At 37.7% G+C, this 12,775-nt stretch overlaps 1 protein-coding gene across 2 annotated transcripts; it reads left to right on the forward strand.

Annotated features, from left to right (window-relative positions):
- Positions 1-27: 27 nt before the first annotated feature.
- Positions 28-11,419, forward strand: Cat (catalase). Of its 2 annotated transcripts, XM_046613403.2 has the most exons (10): positions 28-205; positions 3,958-4,014; positions 4,614-4,788; positions 5,423-5,564; positions 7,210-7,360; positions 8,181-8,360; positions 8,426-8,617; positions 9,192-9,428; positions 10,504-10,812; positions 10,883-11,419. In XM_046613403.2, the coding sequence occupies exons 1-10, from the start codon at positions 152-154 to the stop codon at positions 10,961-10,963; spliced, it is 1,578 nt and encodes a 525-aa protein (XP_046469359.1). In that variant the 5' UTR covers positions 28-151; the 3' UTR covers positions 10,964-11,419. The 2 variants fall into 2 exon arrangements, with proteins under 2 accessions (XP_046469359.1, XP_046469360.1); XM_046613404.2 differs by lacking the exon at positions 3,958-4,014 and having other exon boundaries at positions 29-205.
- The last annotated feature ends 1,356 nt before the right edge of the window (positions 11,420-12,775 follow it).

Genomic DNA, 12,775 nt, shown 5'->3' on the forward strand with positions numbered 1-12,775 from the left:
ACAAGAGATAATAAAAACTCACTGTGTTGACGACGCACGGACCATTCGTGTCATACGCCGCGACGTATACTCGAAACGGAGGATAAGCCATCGATACAAGTTACTATAAAATTTTACTCTCCCTTCCAGTTCCTGTTGCGAATCAAAAATCATGGCGAGGGACGCGGCTGCCGATCAACTCAATAATTACAAGGAGAACCTCAAGGTATTTCGTATTATTATATCGACTTTCTAATTACGTCTTAATTACAAATGAAACCTTATTCTACACTGCATTTCTCGTTGCTCGTCAACTGCGTGTATTATTATCAGCCGCATGCGCCGGGTCTTTTTCTTCCTCACTACTTGTACGTACATCGCTCTTTCTATTTCACTCTCTCCCACTCTCTCTCTCTCTCTCTCTCTCTCTTGGTATTTCTACGCGCATTCGAAGCTGAACTATTTCCATTGGTGAATGTAGAATCTTATACGAGTCCACGTATTTGACGGAACAGAGTTTCCTAAATTCTGTTTACAGTAGAACCTTGATCATCAGAATTAATTGGGACCGAGCCTAGTTTGGATGATCAGGCGTTGGGTTAACCGAGATTCGATTTTTATCTTAAGGTATAATAATATGTTCTGCGCAAAATTAAATCTAATAAATTTTATTACTTTGTTGTTTATTGTCAATTGACGAACGGCTACTCCACATTTTTTAACGAGCAAAAATGTACATTTCGCACCGAAATGTTTTTTTTTTATCCTACGTTCGAATAAATCAAGTCATGGTTCGGATAATTGAGGCTCGAAATATCAAAGGTCGAAACAAACAAGATCTCTTGCGGGTTTTGTCTGATTTGATCGACTGGTTTTCATTATGCATTTGAAGTGTTGGAACGCAGAAAAGGTTCAGTTTAAACATCTCTTACATCATTCCAGACAATAATTGATGAAATATTTCTGCAGACATTGTTGGAAATATATTGATCGAAATAGGCTGGAAATATTTCATTTGGAATAATTTATTGTAAATATTTTTCATGTGTTTTATTTGACTTGGTAGATTATCTTAAATACTAAATACCAATATGTTTGTGGAACATTGTGAGAATATAGATAGTGATAACTGTACAAACAATAAAGCTATATATTCAGAGAATATAGATATCCAATTAAAGATGAGGGAATTCCTGGTCTGAGAAAAAATGTTTCATAATTTCGAAGAAGAATTTCATATCGCTCGAAGCCTCTTCTTCAATGTCTCACAATGTTCGTCGCAATGTTACGTAAGTTGTGGAATTAAAGAAATAGCTCATGTTATGAAAACACGATAAGCCGATCGGTACAACTCGAAAGTTTAATATCGAAATTAAGATTTTGTCAGATTCGATCTTAAACTGGATGTGATAAATCACGAGGGTGAAAATTAAACGGTCAAAACATAGGTATCAATTTTTCTCTGTCCTAAGGAAATGCGATTTCCGTACGATCGAATGATTTTCACGTTGTATCAATTATCGTAGATTTGTCGAGGATGTAAGAGCAGAAATATTCTCAACTTAACGTTGCGTGCGATTTGTGTACACAACAGTTTATTTCACGACTGTGTGATAATTACTATACTGTAACACGAATCATTCTTATCGTACTCGATTGATCAGTGAAATCGTAATAATGCAACGACTTTCGCGATGTGCACAATGCGTATTATATTCGTCAGGGTATTATAAATTTGCATTTAGTATAAGAAACAATTGGCTGAAAGTGAAATTTTTTACCAAGTCAATAATATTTGCGAGGAAGCGTCAAGTTATGCGTCAGAAGCTGCAGTTATAGCGTTAAACAACTATGGAGTCATACGTGAATGTTTCCATTTTTCTCATGATTATATAAACTGCGCGAAAAACATCACCTGTTAGGCACCTACAGCGATTTCATCAAACGATACCGGAATTTTGTCTCCGTTATTATATTTCGAATGAATCTGACTGGCGTTACGTCGAGTTTCAAAGGAAATGCAGACAACCTCTTAATTGAGCTTTACAATATTATTCACAATGCTGGATATTGCGTCGCTACTTATAGTAGTAGCACTTATTAAAATATTTGCTGAATACCATTATTCAAAATGCAGGACGAAGCTTATGCAATTTGGCTTATTTAATCCTGCGCAATATATTGGATCTCAAATCGACACGAATATTTTAATATACATTATTATCACGTCTAATATTGAAATGACAACAATTTCGGTTCTCGTTATAATTCGCGACACAAGTTTCTGGTGAATATGATCACACTGCAACATGATGTAATATTTCTGTACGACAGTTGTTGAACCAGCGATAATTTTATTGACAATATTTTTTATGATTGCCGATTATGAAATCAACTCGATCTTACTAAAAATAGAATTCGGAGGAGCTGAAAAATAGAAACAAGAACGACGAAGAATAATTGCATAATCTCCACTGACAGCTCTTTGATTATTCTTTGTGTCCAACTTCGACTTCAAATCAATCTAATAGCTCTAATGATTCATATAATTATAGAATCGCATCTAAGTCTGCAAGTCATGTAATTAACATATAAGTATACAATCGAAGAGAAATGAAAAAAAGTGTAGGAATTCATTGTCTTTGAAACAGTTATTATTATTATTGTCCATCCGTCGTTGGCTCGATAAACTTCATTTTAAATTCTTACGATCTTAATAGGAATGTTATGATGCCAGGTTGTTATTTACACAGTCAATCGTCACCATTATACTAACATTAGCGTGTTCGATTACATTAATCCATTGTGAAATCGAATAGCAAAATGCAGCAATGCAGCAATTCAGCAATAGGAAAATACTCTGAACTAAAAACTAATCAAATTAGATTCGAATGTTGTAGAAAAATTGTTTCAACGAGTTCTGCAAATTCTGACTAAAATTTTTTTTTTCTCGATACAATCTTCGTCTCTGAACTCATACTAGATGAATATTTTGCACAAACGCATCGAACTCGCGGATTAAATGTGTCCACGTTATAGAAAAATCGCGAACTTTGCAAAGTTCATGCCTGAGGCAAATGCGACAGTTAACGATTATCGCATTCGCGATAAGAGTAGGTCAGCAGTGTTCGATTATGTTACGCAATAACGATCGCATGGCGATTACCGAGTATTATACTAGAGTACCGAATGCCGTTGGCGATTTCATGCCGCGGTGAAAGTATATTTGTGCACTGAGATAACGAGTTCGGCAATGCATGCTATACAGCTTTAATCTTCGAGATCAGAAACTGGGGAAAAAATATATGTATACCCAAGGACTGAGGCAATTTCACGGATTATCGAACAGACGAGAAAATCAATCTTATATGCAATGATTGCTTGGCCAGATGCATGGGGACAATGTAATGGATGCATGTATCGATTACGATGTGGAATTCCGAATGGCAACGATTAAACCTATCTCAATATAATGACGGAGTTGCCAAAAACTGGGTTAACAAGAGATCGACAATCGACTCGAACCGGTTACGCTTTAGCTCTCGTTTTTTTTTTTTTTTTTTTGCTAGCCGGTTTGTAACAAGATATACGCGTTAAGAAATCGCTGGGTCATTGCGCCTGGTTTGCGACAAGAATTCCGTACTTGGCGTAGCGTGAAACCGACGATGCACTTGAAATTTGTTTAAACAACATCGCGATTTTCTGCTCTTTTTTATCGTCTTCGAACCGGACGAACGTGTTTAAAAAATTACGCCTCGCCGTGACCAGTGGTTTATAATTACGCTGTTTGGTGAGTGGAAGAAAAAATAGAAGAAGAGAATAATATGGAAATGCAAATGGTATTGCAGGAATATTCATGACTGTTGCCGTATATTTGATGTTCGATTTTGACAGAGAAGAGTGTGACGAATATTTTATCCAAAAATGAGGAATACCCATTATTGTTGTTATCTTCTTCATAATCGCTAAAATTTTCAGCCATGGTATTCGAACGAGTCGAAGATACAAACAATTTTTGGACAGACGAAGGAGAAGGTATGTCATTACAAAGATTTTCGTCCAGCTGCCGATGAAGGATGCTGCATTTTAACACGTCTGCGGGGAGGAATTGGATATAAGAGCTTTTGTACTTAGAGTTAATTGTTGACTGGTTGGATATACGGGGTGGTAGTTATAGGTACACTGTGTGACATCGTGCCGCCGCTTGTTATCTCATTACAAACATAACGCAAAATTGAACAACTCTCCTCAATGATCCTCATGTTTTTCATCTTGAACCACGAGTTGAAATAGTCGGAAATTCATATTTTTTAAACACAACTTTCCTCCAAGCTGTCGCTGGTCATGTACATAAAATCGAACTCGGTGTGACGTTGCATTGATTAATTAACTCACCGGTGCTGCTTTACCTTCTAAGTAATTTGAATAAGTTATAATATTAAAAGCGACAAAGGTCGATGCGACGACCGCGCATATTTACAAGGTTAAAGAGCTTCATCACGCGTGTGGTTGTAATAAAATATACGAATTGTGGATTGCTTCTGTCTGGTTAGGTACCCTTCGATTCTTACTCAAGCTGGGCACAAAATTATTGCTCCACAATAACGATGCCTTAATGAAATATCTTCTCTCAGGGTGGACCGCCAGCTTTGCTGACCGGAAACGGTACGCCAATTGCTAACAAAAATGCGTCGCTCACGGTCGGAGAAAGAGGCCCTATCCTCATACAGGACCACGTCTTCTTGGACGAGATGTCTCACTTCAGCAGAGAAAGAATCCCGGAACGTGTTGTCCATGCGAAGGGAGCTGGTAAGTGGTGAAAGTTTTTTCACAACGTTTTTGCTTTATCTCTCAAAAATGCAAGAATAAATAAATATATCATACAGGACAGCTGTTAATACAACAAAACCTGACGCTGTTCAGCATATATTTTACTCGCGTTTTTATCCTTTTCAAATTGTCAGCTCAGTAGGTATACACAGCCGATTCGGGACACAAGTTTCTGTACCGACATTCCTGCCGACACTTAGCCAAGACACAAACCATTTTCCAGAATCTGCCTTACCTACTTAGCTAATCGCCGGTAACAATTTCGGTGTAGGTATCTGTTTCCAGGAATCGGTTGTGTATGCCTATTCATCCTTGTATATCATCAGATAATTGGAACGAAATTAGAAGGAAATTTTTTAATGTTCTAAACAGCTAACAAACACCACTTCAAAGTATCTGAATTATAGTTAAATGGTGAGACAAAACACTATTCTGTTGCTCCGTTCAGGAGTAATCCGAAAACCTGCGATGAAGGCAATTTGTAAACTAATCGATCGGAAAGAACACAAAAGTTATACGATTTCCGGCACACTTGGTTTCTTTTCAATTAATCGCTTCATCGGTGCTCTAATATGTTAAAATTGTCACAACTGATTGAACTTCGTTTCCTTAGGTGCATTTGGCTACTTCGAAGTGACTAATAATATCACCCAGTACACAAAGGCCAAGATGTTTTCTGGCGTTGGGAAAAGGACACCTCTCGCTGTCAGGTTTTCCACTGTCGGTGGAGAGAGTGGATCAGCGGATACAGTCAGGTGAGATATTACACTCATTGAATCAAAGAGTCTCTACCCGCTAATTCAAATCCGACGAATCAAAATCGTCTCTTCGAATAGTAGGAAAAAAGTGTCTTTAATTTAGAATCTACAAGATATTATAATCGCCGGACTTTGACTCCGCAGTTGCATTCCGAAGTTCAAGTTTTTTTACGACAGTGACACGGTTGTGCGAATCGGCACAGTAATGCAATTCAGCATAGATTGGCGTAATTGTCGTACCCGATTTGCTCTTGCACCTGTTTTGACTCTCGCGCAAGCAGACTTGTTTTTCTGGTATTTCTCTTAACGGACGAATGGCTTCCGTCACGTGGAATTGTTTCACTTTTTCCATTACATGCCAAAAGTATTCAGGATAGTAAAAGAATCGTATAATCCCTCTGTAATTCTTCGTGTTTTTATCTTTCAATAGTTATATTTTTTTCTTAACTCTTCTTCTTCTTCTTCTTCTTCTTCTTCTCTTTTCGTTCTCTGTAAATTATTTCTAGACCGATTAGAGAAACGGCAGTTCAATAATAATTTTCTCCACGGTTGAGCTCAGCGTGATATTATTGACAAATGTCACGTTTCATTACAACGGCGACGTAAAAGTTATTTGCAGTGAGTTATTCCATCCAATAGAATATGCGAGAGCGCAATGCTCAGTGTCTATTACGAGTACCCGAGAATAATTCAGCGTTCATCGAAATATTGCCACAGCTCTTTGATCAATTTGGGCCAGTCTAAAAAGTGTGTAATATTTAAAGATTTCACGAGAATTTTGACGGCCGTGTTAAAAATCATTCCGGTCGCAGATTTGCGAAACGAGACGGTAGCTATTATACAGTGGCATAAAAAAATATGTATGCATCAGATTTGCAAATGTCTCCAATAATCGAAGAACGTGACTTCTCATCATTACTCTTGTCATTTCTTAATCCTGTACTTCACATCCACTTTGACACCAAGTTCCATATTCCCGATCGAACGTTTAATCAAAAATGGATTCAAGGTTACAAAAGTTGAAACTCCAAAAATTTGTTAAATTACCGTACAACTTACTATACATACCTCCCATATCAACTTTCGTCATTCGTGAAATCGAAACAAAATGTTTTTCTGGATCAGTCAGTATAAGTATGAATTTATCGGTGGTTAGCACAGAATCTTTTAGCATCAAAAAAATTCGTACCTATTTTTGTCTAGATAGATCAGCATTTAAGTTCTCGCGACTGATTAGATAGATATATCGAATATACTCAACTCTATGTAGTCAAAATATCTTCAATAAGCTTTGATCACACAGACATTGACGATCTTATGCAAGGTTTTTATTTTTTGGTACTTCTCGAATACTACCGAGTTGTTAACACCTAATTTGAATTTTGTTTACGAATATACGCATCTTATTATCAAGCATTATCATCAATTGCGTCGGATTTACTAGACTTTCCGTTGCATCAGAAATAAATCAGCATTTCCATATCCATTGTTCTTAACGAAATTCAACTGCATTACTTGATCTACTTTCTTCGCGATACTTGACGTAATAAACTGCGATTTCTCAGTACCATATATCACACGCACATATATGGATGTAACAGGTAATGACGAAAAAACAAATAATGACTCATCGTTTGTCCAGGGATCCTCGTGGTTTTGCTGTAAAATTCTATACGGAAGAAGGTATTTGGGACCTGGTGGGAAACAACACTCCGATATTCTTCGTCAGTGACCCTCTACTATTCCCGAGTTTCATTCACACGCAAAAACGAAACCCGACAACTCATCTCAAGGTATAAACGCGTGTATTTATAATGGCTAGTGATCGGTCTTGTCAAACCAGCTTTAAAGTATTCGTTCGGGATTACGGTAACTTACGTTTCAAGTTCAGTCAATGCTTTTGACCCAAATTCCCCCGATAACGACGTATTGATTATTTTCTGCGGGTTATCGACTTTCGTCACGTTGCGTGGCGCAATTCATATACGTTCTTTTTATCATGATTGATGAATTTTTCTTGCGTACTTTCGATGTTTATGCGATCTTTCGTGCGATACGTGTATCGTCAAAAACTTGTTTTATAACTTGTATCATCGACAATTGCACTCTAGACAAACAATGCGATTATCTATGTAGAAATTTCAATTATTCAATCTCGAGTATGATATAATTATATATGGTGTTGCATTTTGTACAATATTTTACAACTTCAAGTCCACAGTGCAGAACGTACTGGTTATTAGTTTACAAACAAGGTTTGTTATTACGTTGCATAAGAATTGTTTCTAGCATATCAGCCTGCGAATCTAGGGCAAATTAGCTACAGAAAGTAATTCACTTCACATTCTCTTTAAATGAGTAAGCAAGTTTTATTCTCTCTCTTCTCATTCTGTGCAAACTGAGATAAAAAATCACAGAAAGAAAGTGAAGTCAAAAAAGGATGGTCATAAGTTTAAAATGTGTAAGAAGCTGCTTAATATTGTGTATGCATTATATAAAATAACAGTAAAGGGCGTTTTTGAAAAGCTTTATGGCCGAAATCGTTAGGAAATTTTTGGCCAGTTTCTTTCGGTGCAATCTAATTCATATAATCATTTTTTTTTACTTACGCAGGATGCTGATATGTTTTGGGATTTCATAAGTCTGCGCCCAGAGACAACGCATCAAACAATGATTCTGTTCAGTGACCGAGGAATTCCCGATGGGTTCCGTCACATGAACGGATACGGTTCGCACACTTTCAAACTCGTAAACGACCGTGACGAGATGGTTTACGTTAAGTTCCACTTTAAGGTACGTTGATCGATCTTCGAAACAAAAAAACTCTGCGGGTAACTCGATCATCGCACTGTCTGCAGACGGATCAAGGAATCAAAAATCTGGACGTGGACAAAGCCGGACAACTCAGTGGATCCGATCCTGATTATGGGCTCAGGGATCTCTACAACGCAATCGCGAACGGCGAGAATCCTTCCTGGTCATTATACATCCAAGTCATGACTCCAGACCAAGCCGAGACCTTCAGGTGGAATCCGTTCGACGTGACCAAGGTGGGTGGAATAGCGAGGAGAGTTCTGGACATTTATTCCGAAATTACCGACACTTGCCAAGACGCAAACCTTTTTATAGCACATTCAAGGGTGGAGGATATCTTCACTCTAGCTAACTTTAGCGATCATCAAATCATTTCGCTGCTCTACCTTATTGGCAATTTGTTCTGCCTTATCACAGTCTCAACCCTCAGTAGGCAAAATCGCGAAACTGCATTACCGGCGTGCGTACTTCATCGATCAAGTTCGAGAGGTTTCGCTCGATGAAGATTAATACTACAGTAACTAAGGCAGGGCTAATTGAAAGTAAAGTAGAGCAATGAAACGATCCGATCATCGATAAAGTCCGCCAGAGTGGGAATATCCCCCACCCTCAAACGTTCTAGAAAAAGGTTTGTGTCTTGGCGAGTATTGATAATGTAGAAATCTGTGTCCAAAACTCTCTTCGTTATTCTACTAAGATGCAGCTTTCGTCCTTTCCTCGTTAATATCAGTTCATGATACAAGAAATTCAATGTGTAATAGCGAGAAGCTATTAACCGCAGTTTCACGTGTATCCGTTTTTTCTCTGCAGGTCTGGCCGCAGAAGGAATTCCCCCTGATAGCCGTGGGCAAAATGGTCCTAGATCGTAATCCGGTTAATTACTTCGCCGAAGTTGAGCAGATTGGGTTTGACCCTGCCCACATGGTGCCCGGGATTGAGCCTAGTCCCGACAAGATGTTACAGGGACGTCTGTTTGCCTACGGTGACACTCACCGATACCGCATTGGTCCCAACCACCTACAGCTCCCTGTTAACTGCCCCTACAAGGTACCCAGATGTCTTCTTGCGTAAGGTCGTAACAGTAGGTCGACAGTCCGAAGAGAAAATTAATCTAAAGAAAGAAGAGAGAAAGAAAAAAAAGACAACGAACGTTGAAGTTTAAAGAGGGAAACGAAAATTGATTTTAGTTGCACTTTGTTCAACGAAACTTCCCTTAAGGAAGGGTTTTGACTGAAAAACTATATTTTTCATTCATTTTATCGTGAGATATAGGCGTGAATTGAGTATTTATTAAATTGTTATACTCGCAAGCTAAAAATTGGAGCTTTTCAAAAATACGAGAGTATAAAATACTAGAATTCTTAGATATCGATGCTTGATTTAAAATCGTTTTTGAAATGGTTAAAAATCTACTGTGGATTCTTTCGATTTCACTTTACGATGGCTGATTTAATTCGTACAACTGTTTTCACAAATTCACTGAAACACTTTTTATTTCTCCTAATTATCGCACCTACATTGATTATGATCAACGAATGGGAATATTTAATAGACTACTGAAAGAAGATTTAAGAAAATCTACTACAGTAACTTTCTGGAAAACAGTTTTCTGAATAAAATGAACTCACTATATTTTTAACCATTTTGGAGCGACTTAACATAAAGCATCATCAAGCAAGCTTTTTGTTATAATTCCAATATTTTCTACTTTATTATTTTTAAAGAGACCTTTACACTTTAGGAATATAATGATTCGACAAATAGTCAATGCTCGATGATCTCACAATAAAGTTAATGATAAAAATTATCGACTTTCGGCAAATGAAGAAAATTCAGTCGTGCATAATCGTCCAAATTCCGTTGATAACCGGGCTTTCGTAGTTCAAACTTATGGCTTCCAAAATAATTTTTATTCATCGGAGGTATGGTTTTGATAAAATTCAACTTGATTGATTTCAGTCCCAACTTTTGAATCCTTTTAAACCTCGCTGAATTTTTTTCCTTGGTAAATTGGCACTGAAACGAATGCATGAAAGTCAGGAGATAATATTTTCGTATCAATTCATACAATTTACTATTTCAATCCTATAAATCAATCGCTAAGTTTTTGATTTTTTCTCAGGTGATTTCGGCGATGAATTATCAGCGCGACGGTGCGATGAGTTTCCACAACCAAGGAGGAGCCCCGAATTATTTCCCAAACAGTTTCAGCGGTCCCAAGGAGTGTCCTGCCGCAAGAACGCCGTCGTTCCACGTCAGCGGCGACGTTGCAAGATACACCGACGATACTGACAATTTTGGGCAGCCAGCTCTCTTCTGGAGGAACGTTTTGACAAAAGAGGAAAGACAGAGACTCGTCGACAACATTGTAGGCCACGTAAAGAACGCCTCAAACTTCATTATCGAACGTGCCGTGAAGAACTTTACCCAGGTAAAGTGAAAAATTAATCTACCGGCTTTTTTTTCAAATTCAAAAATTCACCTCATAACTCTGTCGTCAGGTTGACGCCAATTTTGGAAGGATGCTGATAGAGGGACTGAATAAGGTTGGAAAACTGAAAGGATTCAGCGCCAACCTCTGAGGTGTGTATCGAGCGCCTAAAATCAAACAAATAACGAATATCTTGGGGGATAATATTTAATGATAAAAGTGAAAACGACTTGGTGCTCGAGGGATTTTTTTTTATTACTACCGTTGCTATTACCTTTTTGCTTAAAATAATTGCAATAACGTCACCGTACGTTGAACGCAGGTGTATGTGTATGTATTTCTCCCTTGGCTCTATTCGTCTGATTATCTGTTCATTTATTTTTACTCCTTAATCGTATTAAGTTTCGTTATTTTTTATATATATATTTTGTTTTTTCTCTTTGCAATTTATACTTAATACCGCGTTACATGCATGACCTAGGTATGCGTCACAAACATGTTCGACATGTTGTACTATGCTTGTAACGATTGTTGGACGCAAAGGTTTGTTGCAGCATTCTGTTGATGTTATAAAGTGGTAAAAATAAAACTTTATATTTTCACCCTATACGTAGGTGTATACAAGTGCAGTTAACGATGTGTCTTAGTTTTCGAATATCGCTTTCGCTTGGTCAAGTTACATCTCCTCGGCAACGGCCACTCGTATTTTAATGAAGAAATATTTTTCAACGGGGCTCATAGTCCTACATTGCGAGTTCTGCTATTTATGAAGTTCTTGAACCTGCAATAAAGCATCGCTGATTACCAGCTGCCCTCGTCGCGGTCGTTCGATATCAACCTGATATAGATAAAGAGGGAGAATACCAATACGCTTGACGAACGATTGAAAAAGTCAAGAGATTATCAAATATTTTCTATTCATAATAACTCCTGAGTGCTGCAGCTATAGCACTTCTCAATGTGATTCACGTCGACTTGCAGTACATGTGGCGTAAGCTATGCTTCCTTTTTTCAACTAGCTACACTCGTTTGTTCTTGGTCGGGTAAAAATTGAAGAGAAGAATTACAAAAGACTGTAAGCGTAATTTTTTTAATTCTAATCTTGAGTTAACGAAACGTGTGTGAGAAGTATTACGTTCGAAAGTTCAGTGCGAGGAAACTGACTAGTTTCGACTGTAGTGCCAAAAAGAAAAAGCTTCTTGAACTACGACAATATTTCTTTTTTTTATTGGTACTCTTGATGCTATGCTAAAGTGTCCCAAAACCAGAACAAAGATTTTCATCTGAAATAACTCGAAGTAAAAAAAAAAAAAGAATAATTATCGCTCGTAAAAACGTGATGAAAATTTCGGTGAAAAAAATACAGGATCATTTGAAATTGTCTGAAATAAAACAACTTAATCGTCAACACCTTAACATGGAAGGTATCCCAAGTCGAGCTCTTCGATGTTTCATTTAAATGCATCAAGCATATCAAGTTGGGTGCCCATCTTCGGGGGTTGTTTTCACCCCCTCAAAGTGTTTTATGACCAATAAAAGCAACACGTATGGCTTAGTTTCCGATGCACCAAACCATCTAACGACTGGATAAAAATCGGAGAGATCGACTTGGGATAGCTACCTTGTAAGTACGATCAAATGATCCCTCAATTGCTGTTTATTAAATATCAGCTCAAATTATGCTGGTGAGTTTTTCTTGGTAAGACTAAAGATTCCCTAATTAACGAGACATGTGTACATTTAGCTGACGACGAGCTTACTGCAATCGTTCAAAATTTGGACCGTGCCATTTGCCTGATTCGCGCGCAATTAATAACGCCAAATTTCTCCAACCTTGATATATCAGTGATATATCGCGTCTCCTACAATAGCTTCGGAACAACATATACGTGGTTGTGGAATAAACAGGATGAATAGGCGACAGAGGGGCTGGTTGTTACAGTACCTAGTCCACTTTTGGAGA

The sequence above is a fragment of the Neodiprion pinetum genome, chromosome 2 (assembly GCF_021155775.2).
Source record: "Neodiprion pinetum isolate iyNeoPine1 chromosome 2, iyNeoPine1.2, whole genome shotgun sequence".
Lineage (NCBI taxonomy): Eukaryota > Metazoa > Arthropoda > Insecta > Hymenoptera > Diprionidae > Neodiprion > Neodiprion pinetum.

Excerpts from the sequence above, each read along its gene's own strand:
- Cat (XM_046613403.2), top strand. The coding sequence starts at position 152 with ATGGCGAGGGACGCGGCTGCCGATCAACTCAATAATTACAAGGAGAAC. Across the intron at positions 4,789-5,422 it reads TGTCCATGCGAAGGGAGCTG|GTGCATTTGGCTACTTCGAA; the intron begins GTAAGTGGTGAA and ends TCGTTTCCTTAG. Across the intron at positions 9,429-10,503 it reads CTGTTAACTGCCCCTACAAG|GTGATTTCGGCGATGAATTA; the intron begins GTACCCAGATGT and ends ATTTTTTCTCAG.